At 33.4% G+C, this 22,382-nt stretch overlaps 2 protein-coding genes across 7 annotated transcripts in view; one reads left to right on the top strand and one right to left on the bottom strand.

The window, feature by feature from the left end:
* The first annotated feature begins 972 nt into the window (after window positions 1–972).
* On the top strand, window positions 973–10,644 carry LOC110999728 (sideroflexin-2). Of its 2 annotated transcripts, none has more exons than XM_022268938.2 (9): window positions 973–1,629; window positions 2,024–2,198; window positions 3,784–3,954; window positions 4,811–5,012; window positions 6,906–6,984; window positions 7,603–7,690; window positions 7,993–8,118; window positions 8,910–8,957; window positions 9,402–10,644. In XM_022268938.2, exons 2-9 carry the CDS (start codon window positions 2,041–2,043, stop codon window positions 9,511–9,513), a joined length of 984 nt encoding a protein of 327 aa, XP_022124630.1. In that variant the 5' UTR covers window positions 973–1,629; window positions 2,024–2,040; the 3' UTR covers window positions 9,514–10,644. The 2 variants fall into 2 exon arrangements, with proteins under 2 accessions (XP_022124630.1, XP_022124628.1); XM_022268936.2 differs by having other exon boundaries at window positions 979–1,629; window positions 2,038–2,198.
* Window positions 10,645–14,272: 3,628 nt separating this feature from the next.
* LOC110999686 overlaps window positions 14,273–22,382 on the bottom strand; it is a 65,374-nt gene continuing 57,264 nt past the window's right edge. For all 5 annotated transcript variants that reach the window (XM_045629422.1, XM_045629423.1, XM_045629426.1 and 2 more), the window contains exons 2-6: window positions 18,254–20,708; window positions 16,620–17,224; window positions 15,843–16,149; window positions 15,209–15,533; window positions 14,273–14,873 (exon numbers count right to left, since the gene is read on the bottom strand). In XM_045629422.1, coding sequence (XP_045485378.1) covers window positions 14,465–14,873; window positions 15,209–15,533; window positions 15,843–16,149; window positions 16,620–17,224; window positions 18,254–20,708 — 4,101 coding nt within the window. In that variant the 3' untranslated portion in view covers window positions 14,273–14,464. The remainder of the gene's footprint in view (window positions 14,874–15,208; window positions 15,534–15,842; window positions 16,150–16,619; window positions 17,225–18,253; window positions 20,709–22,382) is intronic.

Genomic DNA, 22,382 nt, shown 5'->3' with positions numbered 1-22,382 from the left:
TGGACAACAGGGTTTCAATACTTATCGCAGACCTTGAGGAGTCCCGAGATAATATATTAAGATTAGGAAAGCGCCCACACAAGCAAATCGTATCGCATAGATAAAATAATGCAAATGATTTATTATAATAAGATGATGTTTGGCGTAAATGTCAACATTTGAAGTAGTGAAACAAAACATGTCTGCGCCCTTGTATGAGATAGATGAAGTATTAAAATGGTTATGACGTTTTAAGGCTTAAAACGTAAATAGGCCTGCAAGTGACATAGAATTACTAACAGAAGAAGACAAATTTGTGGAGAGGGTTGGCGAAAATATTGGGAACATGTAAAGAAAAGTGAAAACGATTTCATCAAACAATGTAGTGTAGTTGAAATGGTGGAAAGGCGATTTATAATAAACGTTATCGTCTGATAAATAACAAGAAATGCAACTGTAGTTCTTGAAATCATTTTATAGTTATGAATGAGTTTTTTGTATTACTGAAGTAATATCAAATTTACAATCAATTTATCTTTCATGACATATTTTCTATCCTGAAAACCCGATGTGTAAATAACATTCTTTATACAGATAACTAATTTACTTAATGGTCATTAATACTTAAGATATAAATAAAATGAAACAGTATCAAGATCATTTAATCAATTTACCCACAATTTTATATTGCCCACAACAAATTTCTATTTCCCTATTTGCCATGAGATTCCGGTAGAGTTATCTACCTTGTATCATTCCATGTATGATTGATTGTCCACGTTTTGCTATACTCAGAGTATAGCAAAATGTGGACAATCAATAATTTATTTCAGATAAATAATTTTTTATTAGAAATATAAATTTGCATTTTGGAGAAGAGCCAAGGTGATAAATAACACTTATCTTATTTTCGAATAAGAAGGTTCAAATGAAATTCAAATGTATCCATTAGAATGGGGTTTAGATCGCAATGATAAAGCAGTAATTTTATAACCTCTTGACTAGTTATGAGTTACTTGACGATGTTCATCGAATAACTAGGTAACCAGCCGAAAAAACCCCAAATATACTCCCTAAAAAAATCCACCGAACATCATGATTTGGCACGTCTGTTACTTGTGGTTCAAACCGTAGAGTTAATATACATAGAGATTAACACGTTTTTAACTCTTCGCCGCCAGTAGTGCCAACTTGGGCATTTCCCCCGAAATTTAAGTATAATTAAGATGTCGGAGTAATGTACATTATTTAGGGGGTACTTTATTTTATGTTTTTCTTAAAAACACCCACTATTCTATATAATATATATAGCCTCGAATCTAATTAACAAAATAAACCAAATAAAAACTCTTAGGCAAGGCAATAACTGCAATACGAACAATATCCAAGATAACGGATATACAACCAGAACTTAAGGGGTTTTTTATCCATATTTAGGGAAATTTCAAGCTGCTCTAAGGTGGATCAGTTAGAAGGAGTTGGCATCACTGAGTCAGCTGTCAGTGACACCCGGACAGACAGCCCGGGCGCCGGTCTATAGTGGATAACCTTGGCTACAGTTGAGTAGTTGTATTAAAATTATTACTGAAATTGAAATCAGAATTTTAGAAGCATTTCGATTTTATCTAAAGCAGCAGTTAATTAACCAGGGTAAGCTAACATATTTTAATTATAAATATTTTAAGTGTAAAGTTCAATACGGATACTGCGACTTAAATAAGCTTATATAATTTTCGCAATTAGTTGTCGCAAAGTTGTTTTAAAACTAGCTCTAACGCCCTTCACCAATGATAGACTTTAAATAGAAGATAATAAATCCATATGAATAATACCCTAAACTCATTCTTGCATTATTTACATATTAAGAAAATTTTATTTTAATATATTTAGAATCTACCAATCTTCTTTATTGATTAAAAGCAAAATCTATACATTATAACTTTAACATATTAACTCATTATATTACAAAATTATATGCACAAGGTATTTAATTTTAGTATTTATTACATTTAAATATTGAATAAATGTAATAATGTGTTTTAAGTGTTTCTTTTTTAGATAATGTCCTCCGAAAATAGAATAGATATCACTCAGCCCTTGTGGGACCAAACAACTTTTGTGGGTAGATTTCGCCACTTTGCCTTCATCTCTAACCCCCTGCTTTCATTGGTGCCAGAAAAAGAGTTGTATCAGGCTAAAGAACTCTATTTTAAATATAAGTAAGTTATTTTATGTGATAAACATATTTTCCTGCTAACTCAGCATGTTTATTACATGTTTGTAATAAAATGAGAATATTGAAAGTAATTTGCAAAGTCAGTGAGTGAGGAGAGTGTTATATAAAATTTCCTCTTTATATAGCTTAAGTTGGACAATAAGATGTTCAGTATTAAAACAATGTAGAAATTGTGTTTTAAAATACTCCAAATTTGAATCTTTGTTAAAAAACATTTTTTCGCCGATGAATAAATATTTTATTTTTATGCTTGTTTTTAAATTACTGTAATTCTAATAAGGATGACAATAAAAGTTTTATTATAGCGATAAGCTTGACCTTCAATTTATTATATTATTTAACTCTTATGCATAAGAGTTAAATAAGAGTTATGTAAATTGTGTTAATAGTCTTGCTGCCTTTTCATATGTTAATAATTTTGTGCTATGATTAAAACAACAAGATCAACTTGTAAGGTCAACTTGTCTTACTCTAAATTTACAAAATATTAATTTAGATACTCTTTCACTCTAATATACAAAATTCTCATGTCACTGTTATTAATTAAACTCCTCAAAACCACTCAAAGAATTTTTGTGAAATTTTGTGTGCATATTGGTTAGGCACAACAATTTTTTTTTCATTAATTTTAAAATCCAGCAAACAAAATACATAAACCACTTAATTTTTACCCCTCTATGATTAACCCTTATTTTTTATTTGTTATTTAAAAACTCATGATTTGAACTCTGAGGATTTTTATATAGGTAAAAATTCACAGAAATACCTAAAAAGTTTTCATTGCGAAAAAACAGTCTCTGGGGTAGCATAGCAAAATATTCCATGTTGGTATGTACTAAATCGGTAGGCCAAGTAAAACCACATTAACGAGAAACAAAGTTTACTGGGGCAGCTAGACCATCTATGTTTCCTTGATTTACTCTTTGTGTGTCTCACTTTGTGGAACCTGCTGCCCACTGAAGTATTTTCGAACTAATTCGACTTCCGGTCCTTCAAGAAAAGAGCGTATTAGAAGCGGCACGAAACTCTAGCGCTGACTGTTATTGCGCAGTAGTAAAAAAAAAGGTACCTGAGGGGGGCTAGCGGAATGAAGAGCGTCGATTGACCCTCCAGTCGCATTCCGGCCCTCGCACCACAGTACACATGCGCAGCAATCCCCTCCACGTATCGGCCAGCGCTAGACTTACGTGCCTATAATAATACCAATTCCTTAAAGGCCGGTAACGCACTCGCGAGCCCTCTGGCATTGAGAGTGTCCATGGGCGGCGGTATCTCTTAACATCAGGTGAGCCTCCTGCCCGTTTGCCCCCTGTTCTATATAAAAAAAACTCAAATTCTTTGAATTTTTTACTTATTAACTCAATTGATAATTGAAATGGTTGATGGCAATCATAGTCAGCAACAGTTGACAGTTTGTAAGATATTTTGTTATACCTTTTCTTAAAGTGCCAATAGACTTTGTATCCGGCTAATAAATAAATTTAAAAAAAGGCAAAAGTAGTTTTAGTTTATAGTATATTTGCTGTGGTTACGGAAAGTTCTGACGTAATATTCGTATTTTTTTTCAGAGAAGGAAAGGAGCCATCCGAAACAAAATTAGAGCAAGTAGTTAGAGCTAAGCAGTTATACGAGTCTGCATTCCACCCTGATAGTGGAGAACTTCAGAATGTATTTGGTAGGATGTCATTCCAAATGCCCGGGGGATGTCTTGTTACAGGAGCAATGTTGCAGTGGTATAGGTATGTTTGTATTTTTTTTTTAAGAATTTCCAAATTTTATTGATCTCTAGTTCCCATCCAATCCCCTATAAATGTACGATTATATAAACAAATTTCTTTAAATAATAAGTTTCCTTCTATTGAGTAGACAAGTTTCTGTATCTACTTTTATAAGGTGAGCAGTTTTCTGTCTCTACCGTGAAAAATTGAACCAAACTCTAACAAGCAGTTAATTTTACTATAAAATACTTTATAAAAATATTTATTAATCCCACTTATAAACATTTTTTATCAATTTATGCAATTATATATTTTTTTTATCTATGCAGTATTTGTTTTTTTATTTGATATTAATTCAAGTTTCACTTTTTAAACATGGTGACCGATAAGAAAACTTTTTTTCTTTTATTGAATAAATTCTGATTTTTTTATTTTTAATTAACGAAATCGGACGAATACGTAAGCAGCTGTTTGTAAGAAAGTATTTAGGTGTATAGGTATCTATCATTTATAATGCCACACTCAACGCATCACACAAATACCAATTTACAACTCTACCAGACTCAGACTAGCCGTAACGGCTACACCGGCCGCGCTCTCCCTACGTCACTGGTCTCGTTAGAGAGATATGAATACGCAGTATCCGTTCTGTCCCGCTCTAACGCGTATTTGCGGCACCTATTATGACGTCATCGCGTTAGGTTTATTTTCGTTACGGAATTTATTGATTCGGTCGCTGCGCTCAAAGCCGATAAAAGCTATGCAATAGCTTAGCAAAAAAATATCATTCAACACAAAAAGGAGACCTCAAAATTTTGGTTATTAACATTTATTCTAATTAATATAAATGAAACTACATAGACTTAACAATTTTCAGGACTGCAACGGCAGTGGTATTTTGGCAGTGGGTGAACCAGTCGTTTAATGCGTTAGTTAATTATACGAACCGAAACGCCAATTCCCCATTAACCACGAAGCAAATGGGAGCCGCGTATGTGTCCGCGACATCTGCTGCAATGGCCACGGCGCTGACTTTCAAATTTGTTATACAGAAAAAAGCCAAGAACCCCATTTTAGCGGTGAGTGAAATATTGAATAAAATAAGATTATTTATTTAAAATCATCACAATCATCAAATGTTTTAACCGAACAAATATTTGTCATACAAATTTAATCACGTAAAGGTGACGTCACGTTTGACGTAATTAAAAAAGACATATCAGAGCTCGCCAACGGAGGATTCCTGACCATGGGAATAGGCAGGATGGGCAGCCTAGGCTGGGTGCGAGTGAGAAAAAAGTCTTTGGAGCTGGTGTGTTTTTATTTTTTGCCTTAAATTATTTCCTCATACACTAATATCTGGTTATCCTGTGTTAGTAAATATTTTTAAGAGTTAGTATGTATCAGGAACCCTCTCTGGTAAAGGCCTCCTCCAAGGCTTGCCATCTCATCTTGCATCCATTGGGGACGCGAGATTTTTTGATGCCAGCATCCCATCGAGAGTAAGGTCTGTCTCTGTACCGTTTGACTGGTGGGCCTGGGTTATTGTTTACGTCTACCTGTGATCTGTAAGGCGCGCTACATGACTCGCCCACTTCCACTTCAGTTTTTTTGCGTGGTTTAGAGCATCAATTGATTTGGTCTCTGATCTATTTTTATGTGCCTTCTATAGTCTACCTTTTTGATGTTCAGCATTCTCCTTTCCTTGCTTCGTTGACGTCTATTTATATTGTTTTTTGTTTTATTTGTAACTTACGATGTTTGACATGCATATGTCTATATGATGATGATGAGCTAGTGTATGTAATCTGAAAAGTGTAAAGTTTAAGTACTAGTGAAAACTGAAAGGCAGGAGGATCATCTGATATTAAGTCATACCGCTGCCCATGGGCACTTACATTGCCAGAACTGGCAAGTGCGTTGCAAAATGTGTATGCTTATATAACCAGTTGTTTAAAGAATTACAGTCATAAAAATAATAAAGTAAATATTAGTCGCATTATGAACTGAGGCTTCGGGTCATATCTTATATTTATCTGTCTGTCCCGCTCGCACTTACAGGTTGAGGTGCAATGAAGTGCGTAAGAATTGTAGAGATGCATATAGAGAACGGGATAAGTACGATCGATATGCTTAATTATGTTGAGTATTCATAAGAATAATTATATGCTATGTGAAAATAAAAGTTTTTCATTTGTTGGATAAGGTCACCATTTAATTTGTTCAAAATCACGTTTCAAAATAAATTCTCGATTGTTCGTATTACTCGATACGACTCAGTTTAAAATGAAACTAAACGAAGAAATGTATTTAATCTTTTCATCATAAACATACCTATATTATACAGTTTAAACTCCATACAACAACACAATGAAATTGTTTATTTTCTAAGATAGTGGTACAATTAGATACAGTAATAAGTAAATAGGCACGCAAATGTCATAAATTTCACATAATAGAAGCATTAACATAATGTCGTAATAAAAGAAAAGTTTATTTTCAAACTAGTGTTAGGGATTACATAAAACACAATTTTTATTTGAAAGTTATTGCGTATAGTCTGTTATTTTCGCCTGATGTATTTTGCTGCACCCGAAATTATATTGTATTTTTTATTCATATTTTGCGATATTGAGGCATCTTCGTGATAATTCACGCTTAGCAATTCCATTTTGTATTCAAAAGAACGTATTTCTTAGAAAGTTCGGTACGTATAATGCTGATAGTCGAGTTTATAACATGCTAGGACAATAAATCGACAAAATAACGTACACAGTTCCGCAGTTGTAACTAATTTCGGCAACTTTATAAGTACTTTTTATTATTTAATTGTCGTTATTGCGGGTGGGTGTAATACTATGTAGACGAATAAAATGTAAGAAAAGTTAAACCAAAATGAATTCGACGTTTTAGGGGAGTTTTCTTTAATTCGTAGGACGTTATATGGAGTTTACACAGTATTTTGATTTCAGCGATTTGTGCCTTTTGCGGCGGTGGCGGCCGCTAACTGGGTGAACATTCCACTCATGAGGCAAAATGAAATTTTACTTGGTAAGGTCTATAATTTTTTCTTTCAAATTCAAAATAAATATTTTATTCTTAATAAGAGAAATAATATAAATGTTTTAATGGAACATCGGAACGCAAAATAATTGTTAGCCGAAAACGTAATTAGGTATTGTCTTAGCTAAACTAAAGTTGCATAATATGTAAAGTATCAGGATATTATATTAAAACTCTTGTACATAAACATTTCTTAACCATATCCTAATCTGCTCGATCGTCACTGTAATTCTAGTATTTCTTCTTCTTTTCTTAGCATCGCAATTCATGAATTAGCTTTATCCTTTTTTGCATTATTTTCGATTAAAGTTGGTGATTCCATATTTTTTTATTAGATTTGGTTCTCACTGCACTGCACCTATCATATTTATTTTTTTAGTTTTTTTTTCCTTACTAGAGTTGAGTGGAAGAGATGCTTTATATCGACAATGACGCCCGTTGCATCTCTTATATTTTTATGTGTAAATAAATATATAGCCATATAGAAAATAAAAAAAATAGTTTTTTTAAATGTAAATATTTATAAAATACAAACTAATATAAAATTATATCATACGGGGCAGTTTCATCCATAAATAATTTGTTTATTAATTTTATATATTTTAGGTTTGGATGTAACAGACGAAAATGGTAAAGTTATTGGAAAATCACAACTTGCACCAGTTAAGGGAATTTCACAAGTTGTTACTTCGAGGTGAGCTAACTAATTAATTATTATTATTCATTTTAATGAAATTAAATGGGAATTCACAATATTTTAAAGTAACAATCTTTATTGATTATCTTTGTTGATTTTACACTAATAATCTTTAAATCTTTATAGATTATCTTTATTGATTTTACACTAATAATCTTTATAGATTATCTTTGTTGATATTACAGTAATAATATTTATTGATACCATGTATAAAATATATATTATTTCAAAGAAATTAATTAAAACTAAATAATGACATGTATGAAAATGGGGCAATATTAATATAAATGAATTTCCAGAATCGTAATGTGCGCTCCGGGAATGTTACTCCTTCCCGTGATAATGGAGAGAATCGAACCCAAAGCCTGGATGCAGAGGATCAAGTGGGCTCACATTGGCATACAGACAAGCATAGTTGGACTATTGTAAGTATAATTTTAACTAGCCCCCGCCCTGGATAAACTTTTTTTTACAAAGAAGACATGTCAGAAGTAAAACTTCTTTGTACATTAATTATTACTAAGGTAAAAGCCCCCCAATAGATGATTATGTACCAGTGTATGATTACTCTTTATATTTGTATATCTATACACGGTATATATGCTAATTATGATATAAATAAACAAGAAATCTGCGTTTACGTGTGTGCACAAGACGTTATGCGACAGAATTTCCATCTAAAGTTCTAATATGTAACTTCTAAACGAATACATCAACTTATAGCGTGTAATTTTTCTCGATCTCTCTTACTCTGTCTCCCTCTCTATCTATCTCACTTGGTTACTGTCGCTCCGTGGCTATGTGCTTCATGCTACGTTTGCCGTTTCTCACTCTCTCTCAATAGGTTTCAATCGCTTTCTCCCTTTTCTTCGACAAAAACGCTGCAGATCTACGTGACGTTCGTTAAAATTTTTACCGTCACGCGTTTGTGTCTTAGGCATGCTTTCATTCATCGCCGTGTCTGTCTATCCATTGATGAAAATCGGTTAGAAACCGTGCAATAGTTTATAAGAGTTTATACTTTTGTCTAACATACAAAGATGTCAACAGTGTCTGACGGCAAGATTGAAACAATTTTTTTTTATTTCTACATAGTAACAGTTCGTTTGGTAAATCGAAGTGAAAACAGCATATAATCCTGAAAGTCTTAAGTTTGATTCTCGCCGAAATGTAAATTTAAAGGACGTTTTTGGAAATTATATATTTTTTTTTACAGTTTAACATTCATGGTGCCGACAGCGTGCGCTATATTCCCACAACGATGGTGAGGTTTATGTAAAATATTTTACCCGCTTTGATTTGGTCCCTTATATATTCGTGTCCTAACCGCACCTAAAATATTTTTTTTTAATTTGAACCAGTAGTTCTTCAGGTTGGCGCGACCAAACAAAATTGACAAACTTAATATTGAATTTGACCATTTTTAAAATATTTAAAGGATTGTAGTGTGTAGAAGTGTTTATTGTTACTGAACATTTTTGCATACAGATTTGCGTTATCTAATTGTCATCATTTCAAAAAATCTGATAAAAGCCAAGAGGCTGATTGCAGATGGTTAAAAATATTAAAAAAAAATAATTAGCTAATAATTTAATTGCTTTGTACAGTTTATTCAGAATAAATATTACACATAAACAAAGTAGATTATATTTTTAAGAAATCAAAAATATATCACTTAATGTCAAATAATAATATTTTGTTTTTTTAGCAAATTGTCAATTGACACAATCAAACGCTTCGAGAAGGACAGATATGATGAAATTGTGAAAAACACAGACGGAAAGCCTCCAGAATATGTATACTTTAACAAGGGATTGTAAGACAACACAGTTTGGTTTATTAGTTGAAGTTGCATTTCCTACGAAAAACAGATGAAAAAGGTTTTCAGTGCCTCCATTTAAATCACTATTTTATAAGTATAAGTGTTTTTTGTAGTATTATGATTAGATCAGAAATAAAAGTATTAAATATGTAATATTTAACATGGACATTCACTGCCATAGACAATGCTTTAAAGTTTCTTTGCCATGCAATAATATATATATATATAGGTTTTTTATTTGCGGGTATTTTATGCATTTAATTATTTATTTTTTCTTAGATCTGAAAAGAAATACAAATTTTGAGCATTATTAAAATTAATAAAAGAATTATTTTATATACAACAATATATCATTTATACAGTCAAGATCTGTTATAAGGATTTTTATTTTGAATCTCGCTGTTGGCCTTAAGGGCCTTTACAGCTCAGTTCGGCCTGAATGGGACTTATGACATTAAAGGGACTACTCAATTACTCATATTTGGTCGTCAATTCGTAATACCCGATGACGATTAAGTACCAAATATGATAGAATTCAGCCGGGACCTTTGATTTTGGCCAAAATAACCGGTATGTTGTTCTAAACGATGTCGTCGTAAACGGTTTTGACTATTATAATTTTTTAATTCTTATATTTTTTCTTGACGAAACTCTACATAGCTCAAATGTTCTTACATAACATTCCATATGTGTTTGTATGGTTTTTATTTATAAAACAGTTGAATAGTATTGTGTGTATTTTTAAGCTTGCTATTTATATTTTTTTAGCTTTTTTGTAGATTTTTTAAAATTATATTTATAAATGATAAATTGAATTTATTGGTGGCAACACTCACGGGATTTGTGGAAATTAGAATTTATGCTGAGGTGCAATTTTAGATTATTTCTTTAATATGGTTAAGTGATGTTAATTCAGTTCAACCTAGCTAAAATCAGTATGAATCACCTGAATTCTTTAGGTAATTTTGTTTTTTTTAGTATTTGCTGAATTTTTTTTATATGTACTTACAAATTCAATGGTATTACTTTATAAGAAATTATTGTTATTTCTGATTGTTATTAGTATAGTGCTTGTGATATTAGGAGATTTCTCAACAATAAAAAAGACAATAAAAAGTTGTGAAAGTCATGTGTTTATTATTTCTAATCTATGTAATTCTAATATAATTAAAATCTTTGCATGGTTGTGTATATAGAAACCGACAAGGCAAGCAAGACGAATGTTGAACCTACCATATATATTTTAGCTCTTATTTCTATATAATAGAATGGGGAATTTTTTGATAGAAAAATGTTTTGAAGGTCTGACGAATGCTTCTTTCTTTCATTCACTTCGTTTAGTATGTTAATAATATGTACCAAACTTGATCACTATCAAATTTTAAAAATTAACTTCGCCATGGATGAAGAATGTAAAGCTTCGTAAATCTTAGGATGGAATTTATTTTTGACCCTTGCTAGAAAAGAAAACAAAAATCGTCATAATATGTTCTACATACCTTAGGTATCTTTTGTTTATGACTTAATACTGCTAATAGCTTAATCGTACTAATTAGTTGTCGCTTGCAACTAAAATGTATTCACAAGGCAAATAAATCCATTATTATTAGAATTTGTCTTTTCTATATAAGTAACAACCAGAAGAAGAAACTAAATCGCTCAAATTTTTCTGAAATTTCATGGTAAAAAATTTCTTAACTTGGCGATGTATGAAGTATGAAAAGCTTCGTAGGTCTTAGGAGCACGTCTAGTTTTGCACCTTGCTACAAAAGAAAACCAAAATCCTCATAATATGATCTTAATATTTTAAGTATCTTTTGTTTATGACCTGATACTGCTTAACAGAGTTTGTAATAGAAATAACTGATACGTTGTAACGACTATCGTACTAATTAGTTGTCGCTTGCAAATAAAATGTATTCACTAGGAAAATACATCTATTATTATTCGACTTTGTCCTTTCTGTCCTGAACGAAATAAAGATGACATTATAAAATAATCTTATGTTAATAGGTTATTAGTTAGCCTATGACAATTACAATAATGAGATGACAAATGTCAATACAGTTATTGACACATTGAATTCTTTGAACTTTGGAGGTAGATTTGTATTCAATCTACCAACAACAATTTTGATCTTTCTGAATCGCGATTACATTGTTTTTCTAGGTGCTACATATAAGTAGCAACTCTGTTATACGCCTTTCGGGGTCAGCTGCTGCGAAGGAAACCAGTTTGACTCAGCTGGTAAAAAGTGAGTGTGACGTTATTAGTGTATGGCGTTCCACTTCGCAGAATTGTGCGGTATAACCCTATGTGGTTACCTCGACCCCACTTTTGTCTTTTTTGTTGATTTTTCTATGATTAGCGATTTGCTGATGCGTTTAACGACGGTCATCGATCCTCAACTGAGCGCATTTTAAGGCACCCACTGAAATATTTCCGAACTGATTTGACTTAGGGTCCTTCAAAATAAAAGTGTAATATTTTGTAATATTGATATGGTCAGTAGATGGTGTTGTTATGTTAATTCTATATTAACTTCAGAATGTTCCTTAAGTAGAGACTGAATAAATTAACCAACATTGTATTATATGGATCTCACAACTTTTTACGGTAGAAGAACTGATTAGAACGTTTATTTTACTAAGGTCTTTTTTCACAAATCCCTGTCGACAAAGACGTTGCTACTGATATATCAAATACATAGATAGATATATCAAAAAAGTTTTTAATAATAATTGTTTTTCCATATTACTGACATTAAAAAAAAAATGGCAGTTAATAATGGCATTATGAGTTTCAATAATTGTAGTTGTTGTTTAAGTTTGGCGGGTAGATTTAAAATCTTTAAATCTACCGACAGCAATTTTGAGCTTTCTGAATCGCGATTACTAAGGTTTTCTTGTTACTAAATATAACTAGCAACTCTGTTATACGTCTTTCGGGGTCAGCTGCTGCGAAGGAAACCAGTTCACTCAGCTGGTATAAAGTGAGTGTGACGTTCTTAGTGTATGGCGTCCCACTTCGCAGAATTGTGCGGTATAACCCTATGTGGTTACCTCGACCCCACTTTTGCCTTTTTTATTGATTTCAATTATTTACGTAAGAAATGTAAATATTTTCCCTTGTTTTTGTTTTTTGGTGATCCCTTAAAAAAGAATTAACAAAAAGAATTATATCGTTCATTATTTCTGTACAGAAAAATATTGAAATTTTGTTATACGTTGTTATTAGATTGTTATTAGTTGAAATTTTTGAATCTCTATTGATTTGATGGTTCGTAAAATGTTAACATTGATTTTATATTTTCACACTTGTTTTATAAGTATTTTTTTCTTGGTTAGGGATAGGACCCTTCTGAATCGCGATAACTGTTTTTCTAGGTGCTAAATATAAGTATCATATAGGTATTTCTAGGTCTTATGCTCCGAAGGAAGCCAGTTCACTCAGCTGGTCGCTATTAGTTTATGATGTTCCATTAAGTATTTATATTGTAAATATTTTTTCTATAGCTTATTACTTTGTATTATCTGTTTTAATTTTTGGGTTTTGCATTAGCAATATGGTATATATTATGTAATCCCATTGTTAATTGTTAATATGTTTTTAACAAATAGACATTTTCAACTCAATCTTTTTTAGCTAATAGCAATAAATACTGGTTAACCAAAATCTGGTTAAGGAGAAGGCTATCCATTCGACGTCTATTATTTTGAGTCTATGATTATGGATATTGGAAATAATGACCTTACTACTATTTATATATGTGCCTAGGTTTTGTTGAGGTATTATTATGTAAATATTGAATTGTCAATTCATTAACCGTAAGAGCTCACTCCAAATTAAGAATTAATTTTGTTGTTTAATTTTTACGTTCACTGTATTTAAAGCATTGTTCTCTTTTTATTAATATATACAAAATGTAGTGAATCAGACATATAGTATTTTATAATTTTTGTCCCATACGCCATTCGGTGTCGAGACCCTTGGTCCGTGGGGTCCTAGAGCGATAAGGCTTTTTAGGGAATTATCAAAAACTTAATCGACATCACAGGAGACCGAAGAGCTGGCAGCTACCTCGCACAAAGAATTAGTCTAGCAGCTAGACTAATTCTTTGTGCGAGGTAATATAAACTCTAGCTATTTAAAGGGGGAACGCTGCCAGTATCATCGGAACCTTGCCTAAAGGGACGCCTTTTAATAATATTTTTCAATTATTAAATTGTAAGGTTAAGTAGTTATTAGGTATATTTTAATGTATTATGTTATTTGTTTTGAATAAATGGGGTTTTATTTATAATACAATAAATAATTATTTAATAATTCAAGATCTAGTTCAGTAACTTTTGTAGTTTCAGAAGACATTTGAAAGCGCAATAATTTCATGTTTATCGAATCCAACTCGACAATGTCTCTCGATCTTAAGTAATGGTTTTAATAAAAAATTTTTGTAGTTTTGTATAAGTTTTTATTTAATAAATCTTAATACAAGTATGAAAAATTATTTGAACTGCAAAGTTGCTTGTACACTAGATATAATATAAATACAGGCATTTACAATTATGTTATGTGTATAATACAAGGCACCGGCAGAATGAGTATTCAGTACAATTCATTGGCACTTTTACACTAGTCCCAAGGCAAGGAATTATAGATAAGCTCGAATTGACGCCGAACATTCTAAATTTAAAAAATAAATAATAAGAAAATGACGTTTTAATGTCTAAAACAAATATTTATAATCTATACTTTTATAAAATTGGCACAAATACTTTGCAAAAATACGCCGATTAATACGGGACATTATATTACGAGTGCCTGATCAATATAAACTTAAAATTAACCTATGCGCATAATGAATTTCAATTTCGACAATCAAAAATGACAATTCATCTCCGAATGGTAACTGTCAAACTCAGCGCATAGACAATTTATTCGAGTAAAGCTTAATACACTGCCGCCTTTTCTAGCAACACCGACGCGTCACACATCGCTTTTGCGGTAGACCGTACTAGAAACATTAAATGTAACTGTTCGAATACATTTAGCTGTATTCTTGTTCTGACAAGTCCATGTAAGACTGTTGCCCTTTCTAGATCTAACCATCGTTGAAGGGACAGCTCCCTTTCACTCACAGGAACGCCTTGAACGACGTCCAAAGGACCCCAAAGCATGAATTCTAGCACAGATTTCGCTTGATTTAGGGAGATTGCTCGTTCTTCTTGCAATACTTCTTTGAGGAGAGGGGATAGTTTTTCTCCTGGAAGAAGTATTTCTAGTGCTTTCATTGCACATTTGCATAATGATGAAGGGTGATCGTCTTCAGTTTTATTGCTGTTAATGTCGTCACCCAATCTGAAAATTATATTTTTTATTAAATAGGAAAATAATTGTAAAAAAATAATATAAGTAGATCTTGAGTTCGGTTTTGGGGAAACACAACAGCCGGCTACGCACTCGCGAGCCCTCTGGCATTGAGTGCGTACATGGGCGGCGGTATCACTTAACAATTAACATCAGGTGAGCGTCCTTGTTTGCCCCCTGTTCTATGAAAAAGGTATCATTCGCTTCAGTACCTGTCGGTCTTCCCGTTGGGCAAAATAAACATCATTTAAAACTATATTTAAAAAGTCATTGGGACTTTTAACCTAGATGTATCGCATTAAATATTTAAACAAAGAAAATATTACCCTTGCAAAATACATAATCTTCCATAGCAATTCGTCTTCGGAGCTGACAGGGAGTTCAACCTATCATCTTGAGTTGGCGAAGAATTGCTTGCCTGAACTTCTTTCAAAATAATAAACGATGTTAGGGCTTCATGCACTTCTTCAACGCCTCGGGCTTGAAGGCACTTAAGACCAATTATGACTTGAAGCATAATAAATATGGCTTCATGTTTCTGCTCCGTCTGAACCAGCTGATGTTCCTTCGATGTCGAATCTGTCATATGGAGTAACTCGCCGTACGAGTCGATGGTGTCGGGCTGCGCGTGAGCCAATACGACAATTGTTGCTGGAATATGAATAAAAATTATTTGCCTATTATAATAACATGTTAAAATTTAAATCTAAACTTGGTTACTACAGAATCGTCAGTTGAAATTATTTTCTTCTTCATATATATATATATAAATGATGTATGTACGGTATGTTTGACGGTATGTCAATAACGTGTCGTATTATCACCCGTAAGTTATAGTAACCGTAGGTATGTTAGGCGAAACCTGGGATATAATATTTACTCTGAAGTCACATTTTTCACAAAATTTCAGCTTTAATAACAAAAGTGAAACTTATGTTATATTGACATGTTTAATATTACCTTGAACCAGATCCTCTCCGTCTTCTCCAAACTGCTGCAGAGGAACTAAATCGCAAAACTCAGTTATGGCATTAAGACTCAAAGTTTGAGGTTGTACCGATTGGCAGACCATTTGCGATGCCATCTGCTCCTTGTACAGCATTAATGTGACATTGACAGGTCCTTGGCTGGAGTTCCAGATCGCTTGATAAAAGAAACGCCGGCCTGCTTTTGTGTGTTTGCTCTGTATGCAGAAGTCTGTCCAGCGTAGATTGGTGCAGGCTTTCAAGCCGCGTAGAGACGGCTGCATAGTTGCGCTTTGCTGTACCTGAAAATTACGTATTGGTAGTTAATATTTGCCCAACTCGCATGGATTTGGAATCGCTAATTCTTCGGTTTGCAGAAAAATTATTTATTACAATGATTCCTAAGCGATGTCTGGATAACGTAATACATAGTTAATGTATTCTGTGACATTTTAGTAAGGAATTTCAAATTCGTATTAATTAAATTTACCTGCTTAAAAAATTGCAGATGTCTTGAAATGAATGACATTATTGACATGTCTTGTGGCAGGGAGTTGGATAATTTTAAATTACCATTTAAATTCACTTTAAATTCACTGATCTACGGTAGTTCATCATTTTATGTCTATCAAAATCGAAATCTAACATAGTAGGTGATTTTCTCGACCCGTTTAAGTTAAACCGTTGTAGCTAAAGGGCGATTTTCTAATCAATTACATCACGCCACGCCGCGAGTTAGTACAAGAAAATTACATGAATTATATCAAATTACCTGTTCTAAAACCTGTGCCAACGCTTCGTGATTCGCGATAACCACGGCCCCGTAATTATCCTCCAAGTTCCTGTGTACCACGCTCCTTCCCTTTCTAACACGCAATTTGTTTGTTGTAGTTTTCGGCGTCATGTCTGCTTGATAGTCATCGTTGCCTGGACTATCCATATTATCATTGGAGCTGTAGAAGCTGTATGGGGAATATATCTCTGATTCTGTCTCGCTTCCGCAGTATGGCAGGGATGACCGGAAATTATATTTGGGAAATTCAGTTTCAGTCTTTCTCTCTGGTCTTTCTTGGGGCTTGATTGGCGAGTCGCATTCTGGCGAGCTTGACCGCGCGTTGTGAACATATTCGTAGTCACTGTCGCTATTTTTAGCTGAATCGCAGTTCTCATCATATTTGTTGTTATATACTTCATCGTAGCTGTTGATAACTGGGTCGTTCGTGGCCTGTACCAGTTCCTGTGGTCCATCATCTATTTCATCTTTGTCATCGTCTTCAATTGGCGTCCTGCGCTTCAGTAGTTCTAATTGTGTCTCTCTTTCACGCATACTGGCCGTTCTTTCTGGCTTTCGAGGAGCTAATGCTGATCTTATTTCTCCTGGAAATCATTATTATTTAATTATTTTATTGGTTACAATTGACACTTTCGTGAAGATTATTCAAAATAAAATACATAAAACATTACTCTCTAACTGCTATTTACTCTTACATATATACTGTGTATTGTGTATATAGCGACGTTTAAGAGGATACGCGGTTTCTATCGATACCTATATGGAGTTAATTAAATAACAGAAAAAAGTCATCGTTTACTGTACCCGAATACAATCTTTAAACCGAGTGATGTTTTATAGAGTTTCAACTGTAAGCTATACCTAGCTAAGAAAGTCGTAAAGGAAAAGTATCGTGATCTATGTATTTGAATAAAATGTTAACAATTATAATGTAAAGCTCGTAGTCACGACAGGACGAGGTCAGTGTGATGAGATCACAGTTATTCCACTATCAAGTACAGTAAATTGCATGTGATACGGCCTTTTTTTTTTATACACGTAATTTCAGTAGCAACATTATGTTTTGAATTAACATATATAGAACTTTATTTTCAAAACAAAATGATAATTTATCTTACATGTGGAACTTAATATAATACGAACAAGATGCACGTGGCGTCGTTATTTATTTTATATAATGAAACATGTTAGAAACTGATGCGTTAGTTTGCGTCAGTTTTAACGTATTCAATAAAAGTTCGATGTTCAAAATATTTAAGAAAGATTGTCCTTTCTATCAATTTTATATAACATAATTTAGGAGTATAAACAGAATAAGTAATGTTAGATATACCACCATGATGAATACAGTTATTATATAGAATCATCTCTCGCATGTTATGCAACAAAATATTACATATATATTATATATTATAATCATACATATTGTTATAACTTTACAATATCCTTTTTTAATATATATATATATATATATATATATGTAGCTACATGATAATTCCATAGGTTTTTTTAAAGGACATCAATAAAAGTATTTATGTTAGTGCTACTAATGTTAGCAAGTTGCAATAAATTATATTAAATTAATTTCGCAATAGTACAAGTTCGTGACTTACCTAAATTAGCATAAATGGTATCACCATTGCTGGGAGCGGTCGCCCAGGCTTGTTGTTTTTGCTTCTTCTGGAGGGCGATAGACTTAGGCGGTGGTGGTCGAGCGGGCTTGGGTATACCGGAAGTGTTTTTATAGTCTTCGCTCGACAACCTTGGTGGAGGCGGAGGTTTGTTTACGACCTTCGGCATGTCATCTGTCGCGGAACTACACCCACTGTATATCGAAACATCGTCGTGACTCAGACGCCGCAAATTGTCTGATATTTCGCAATTTGATTTCACCACCTCAACGTTGGATCCGTTGATGTCCAACGGATGAATAATCACCAATCTAGGCTTCGGTTTCGGTGTCAAATCATAGATCTCTTCAGTTTTACTTGTTACTTTCGTAACAGAGGCCACGCTTAACTCTTTTTTATCCAAATCTTTCGAAGAACCGATACGTAACAACTTCTTGATAGAGAACTTCAGTTTTCCTTTTCGCTTTTCGTCCAATAGTAAATTGTCATGTGAAAGAGATATATTACGCCTTGGTGCTGGTTCCGGAACATCTGTTTTGGATATTTCCGGCTCATTTGATTGTCTCTGTTTGGGTGACGATGACATAACAGCTCTTTCTCGTTTTTCCATTTCACGTACGACCGGTGAGTCAGACTTCATAAATCCATTAGGATTTCTTTGGTAAATATTGTTAGAGAATTCCTCGTTCGGAGTTAAAGGTGGGGTTGGCGCTTTCCGTTTGCATAAACTGTTAAGTGATGTGTCGCTATCTTGTTTAGTTAACACCGGTTTTGCATAATATATAGTATCTGATCGATCTTCACATAATTCATTATTCTTTTCCTCATTAGCATGTCGAGTAACTTTCTCGTTGTCTGTTTTTGTTGTTTGCATAACGTTTTGTGTAGCGGTATTATTTTTCTTACTCGTTTGTTTAATAACAGGTTTTACGGGAAGCTTAGGCTTTTCAGGTAAAACAGGTTTTGACGGCATTATGTCAGTGATCATACCGTGAAGGAATGATGGACGTGGATCCATAGTAGGGATTGGGCTCTTAGGTAATGCAGGGGCTTCGGTTGACTCATCGGGATCCGCCCGCCCATCGGGCTCACCCGCTAGTTCACGGCTCGCTTCCGCGGAGAATATTACTTCTTGTTTAGGTATAATGGGTGGCATATCTATAATTGGATTCTGGAATGTTGAATATCCACTATGAGCTTGTCCGTCTACTTTTCTTGACTGCCCGATCGGTGACATTTTAATGTTTTTATCGCTTTCATTAAACACCTTGATCTTAACGGTTTCTTCACATTTGTGTGGCTCAGAGAAATGGCCGCTATCATCATTATCCGAGTCAGTTCTAGCACTAAAACTCTCATCGTCCGACGTGAAAGAATTATTTGGAGTAGAGTTTAACGTGCTGACAGCAGAATCAACGTTACTACTTTCAATATTTATTTTACAAAACTTAAACTCTGATCTACTTAGATTAACTTTTGGTCTTTCCTGAGTTTTCGGTAACGGGGATTTTCTTACGATACCATTCTTTTTGGTTTCGTTGCTGTCTTTTCTTTCACACTCATCTTGCATACTCTCTTTAACCTTCTCTTCAACAACAGTCGGCTTGTTGCCCATTTGAGAAAAGCTCATATCACTTCCACTCATTCGATTTTGTTGCAAAGTTTCAGAAATTTCTTCAAGGAGTGATTTTTCTGTACACAATATACTATCAGTAGATTTAACTCCTTCCGCAGCAATAATGGTTTCAGATTCTTTAATGTATGTGGAGAGTATGATATTTGTTTTGTAATTATTTTTTGTTGACTCTTCTGTGGGTGGGTCAGTACCAGAAATGACTGCAGGTTTTCGAACATGCGTCTTAACTGACGGACTATTGTTATCTTGTCCAAACGGCGTAACTGATACCATTAGTGTTTTCTTCTTTCCATCAGAATCTTTTTGTACTTTGCCTAACATTAAGGACGTATAAGATTTCGCTGCTGAATCACCTAATAGGTTAGCTTTCACTGTGTTAAAGTCTGTGTTACATTTTGTTATCTTGTGAAGCTCTCTTTCTTCTTCTGTATCTGGGAATGAATCATCTTCGTCGTTGTCCTCGGAGACTTCGAATTCTTCTCCATCGGACCAGTCGTCACCTCCATAACCTATGACACTGCATACTTCTTCAGGAAAGCGAACATTACGTTTGCTTTTCTTTTTAGATTGTACCTTAAGAATGCCTGTGGGAGTTTTCTTGAAGAATGTGTTTCTATTTTGGAATGGAGTCGGTAAATATTTGCTGCTGTCTGTTTGTGTCCTATCTTGTTTTGCGTGCTCTTCGCGAGATTTGAAGCAGTTGGAGCAGAAATCTTTCTTCCACGCATTCTGTACGAAGCTGTGGCAGACAGGTGACATCTTGCTCCTTGAATAGCGTCTGTTGATCACATAACTGGCATTCTGAAAAGAAAAAAATAATAATTAAGCAAAACTTTCACTAAAACCATGCATCTATATGCAAAGAAGACATACATAATCTAATTTGAATACATTTCAATAATAATTCATAACTCTCTGTTACAAATCATATACGCATAATTAAATATCATTTAATTGCGGCTATCACCATAAATATTTTATTCGCGTGATTGCAGTATTGAACGATACGATTGCAAGTATTTTTATCTTATATTTATTACTTTATTAACTGGTTTATGTTATCTTTAAAATTGTCACACGGCGATAATGACATAAGACGGAAATGAAGACTTAAATATAGCAATTCAAAGATTTAACAGGTCCTGAAATTAAACGATTAAGTTTATATTAATTAAACGAAAGCGAGTTTGTTCCGCTTTCGCGGCTAAGTTACCGGACCGATTTAATGAAAGCCTGAATTCGTTTATAATAGACGACAATATCGTAATTCCCACTGTTTACTTGGTTTCTATTAAATTATGGTCAGACTGTGGACCGTGTGTTGATTGTGTCTAGTCTCGTTCCTTGTTACGTCACGCGGACTCTTGTGTATAGATTACTGCAACCATCGAGACTCTATTTCCTTATTGTATTATTAGACAAATCTACTTAAGCGGGCGTGCCAACCATCTGTTTCTAATAGGAAAGTCACAGTATGTCAGACTTTTAACAATTCCATCTCTACGAGGGTAACATTTGAACCAGTTTTATGTATTTATTTGGATTTACAAGAACACAATTCATGCTTCATTAACGAACCGATGTTTAGAGGAAGGCTTTAAACCAAAGGACCTGGGACGATTATATTTGTATCCTAATATCCTTTGATCTACAAGTTTAAGTTTGCAGAAATCAAACAATTTAGGATTCATTTAGAGAACCAGCAAGGTTCGTAACCCCAAATGGGTTACCTTTTAGAATCAGGATTATCACTAACATCAGAGAGTATGCTGCATGTTCATGTTCTATATAATTACGTGTGGCGAAAAAGCTGATTCGGGCCAGCTACGTGCTAGCTGCAATTGAGCTAATTTGCATAGATAAATGTATTGTGAAGATGGACAGCCAATTAGACTACACAATATGAGGATACAGCAAGGTCGTCTCATTAGCCGATATGATTAAAGGCGATTGTTTCTATTGCTTATTCAACGGGTTGGAAAACATATCGGTACTTGTAGAAGATATGGCTTCGTCTGTGAATGAGGATTATCAGTCAATTCAATGTTTGTTTTATAAAGGTTGACTTGCAGAAATTGAAAATTTCTTTTCAAATGAAATCATAAATCATTTATTCATATAGGTAACATAATGTACACTTATGAACGTCAAAAAAAGAAATATGAAGAAGAGGAGAAGAACTGGCAATCTCTCCGCCACTCTTTTTAATCTAGGCGATTAAAAAGTGTTTTTTCTTCTACAATCTTTTTTATTTTGAATTGTGGCGAAAAAGGTTTATTTTATATAGGAATCTCCAATTTTATTTTCCTACATTGAAATCAGTTTTGACTGTAAGCGATTTATAAAACATAAAGCATATACTCTTTTCTACAGAACAGATATATAACGTTTACTAACCTATAATAATAATTATTAATCAAATAAAATAGAATTCACTTTATAAACGGAGTCGTTTCCTATCTTTTCGTAAATAGA

The sequence above is a fragment of the Pieris rapae genome, chromosome 9 (assembly GCF_905147795.1).
Source record: "Pieris rapae chromosome 9, ilPieRapa1.1, whole genome shotgun sequence".
NCBI classification, from domain to species: domain Eukaryota; kingdom Metazoa; phylum Arthropoda; class Insecta; order Lepidoptera; family Pieridae; genus Pieris; species Pieris rapae.
Note: the sequence above shows the minus strand (reverse complement) of the source record. Positions and strands in the feature narration are given on the sequence as shown.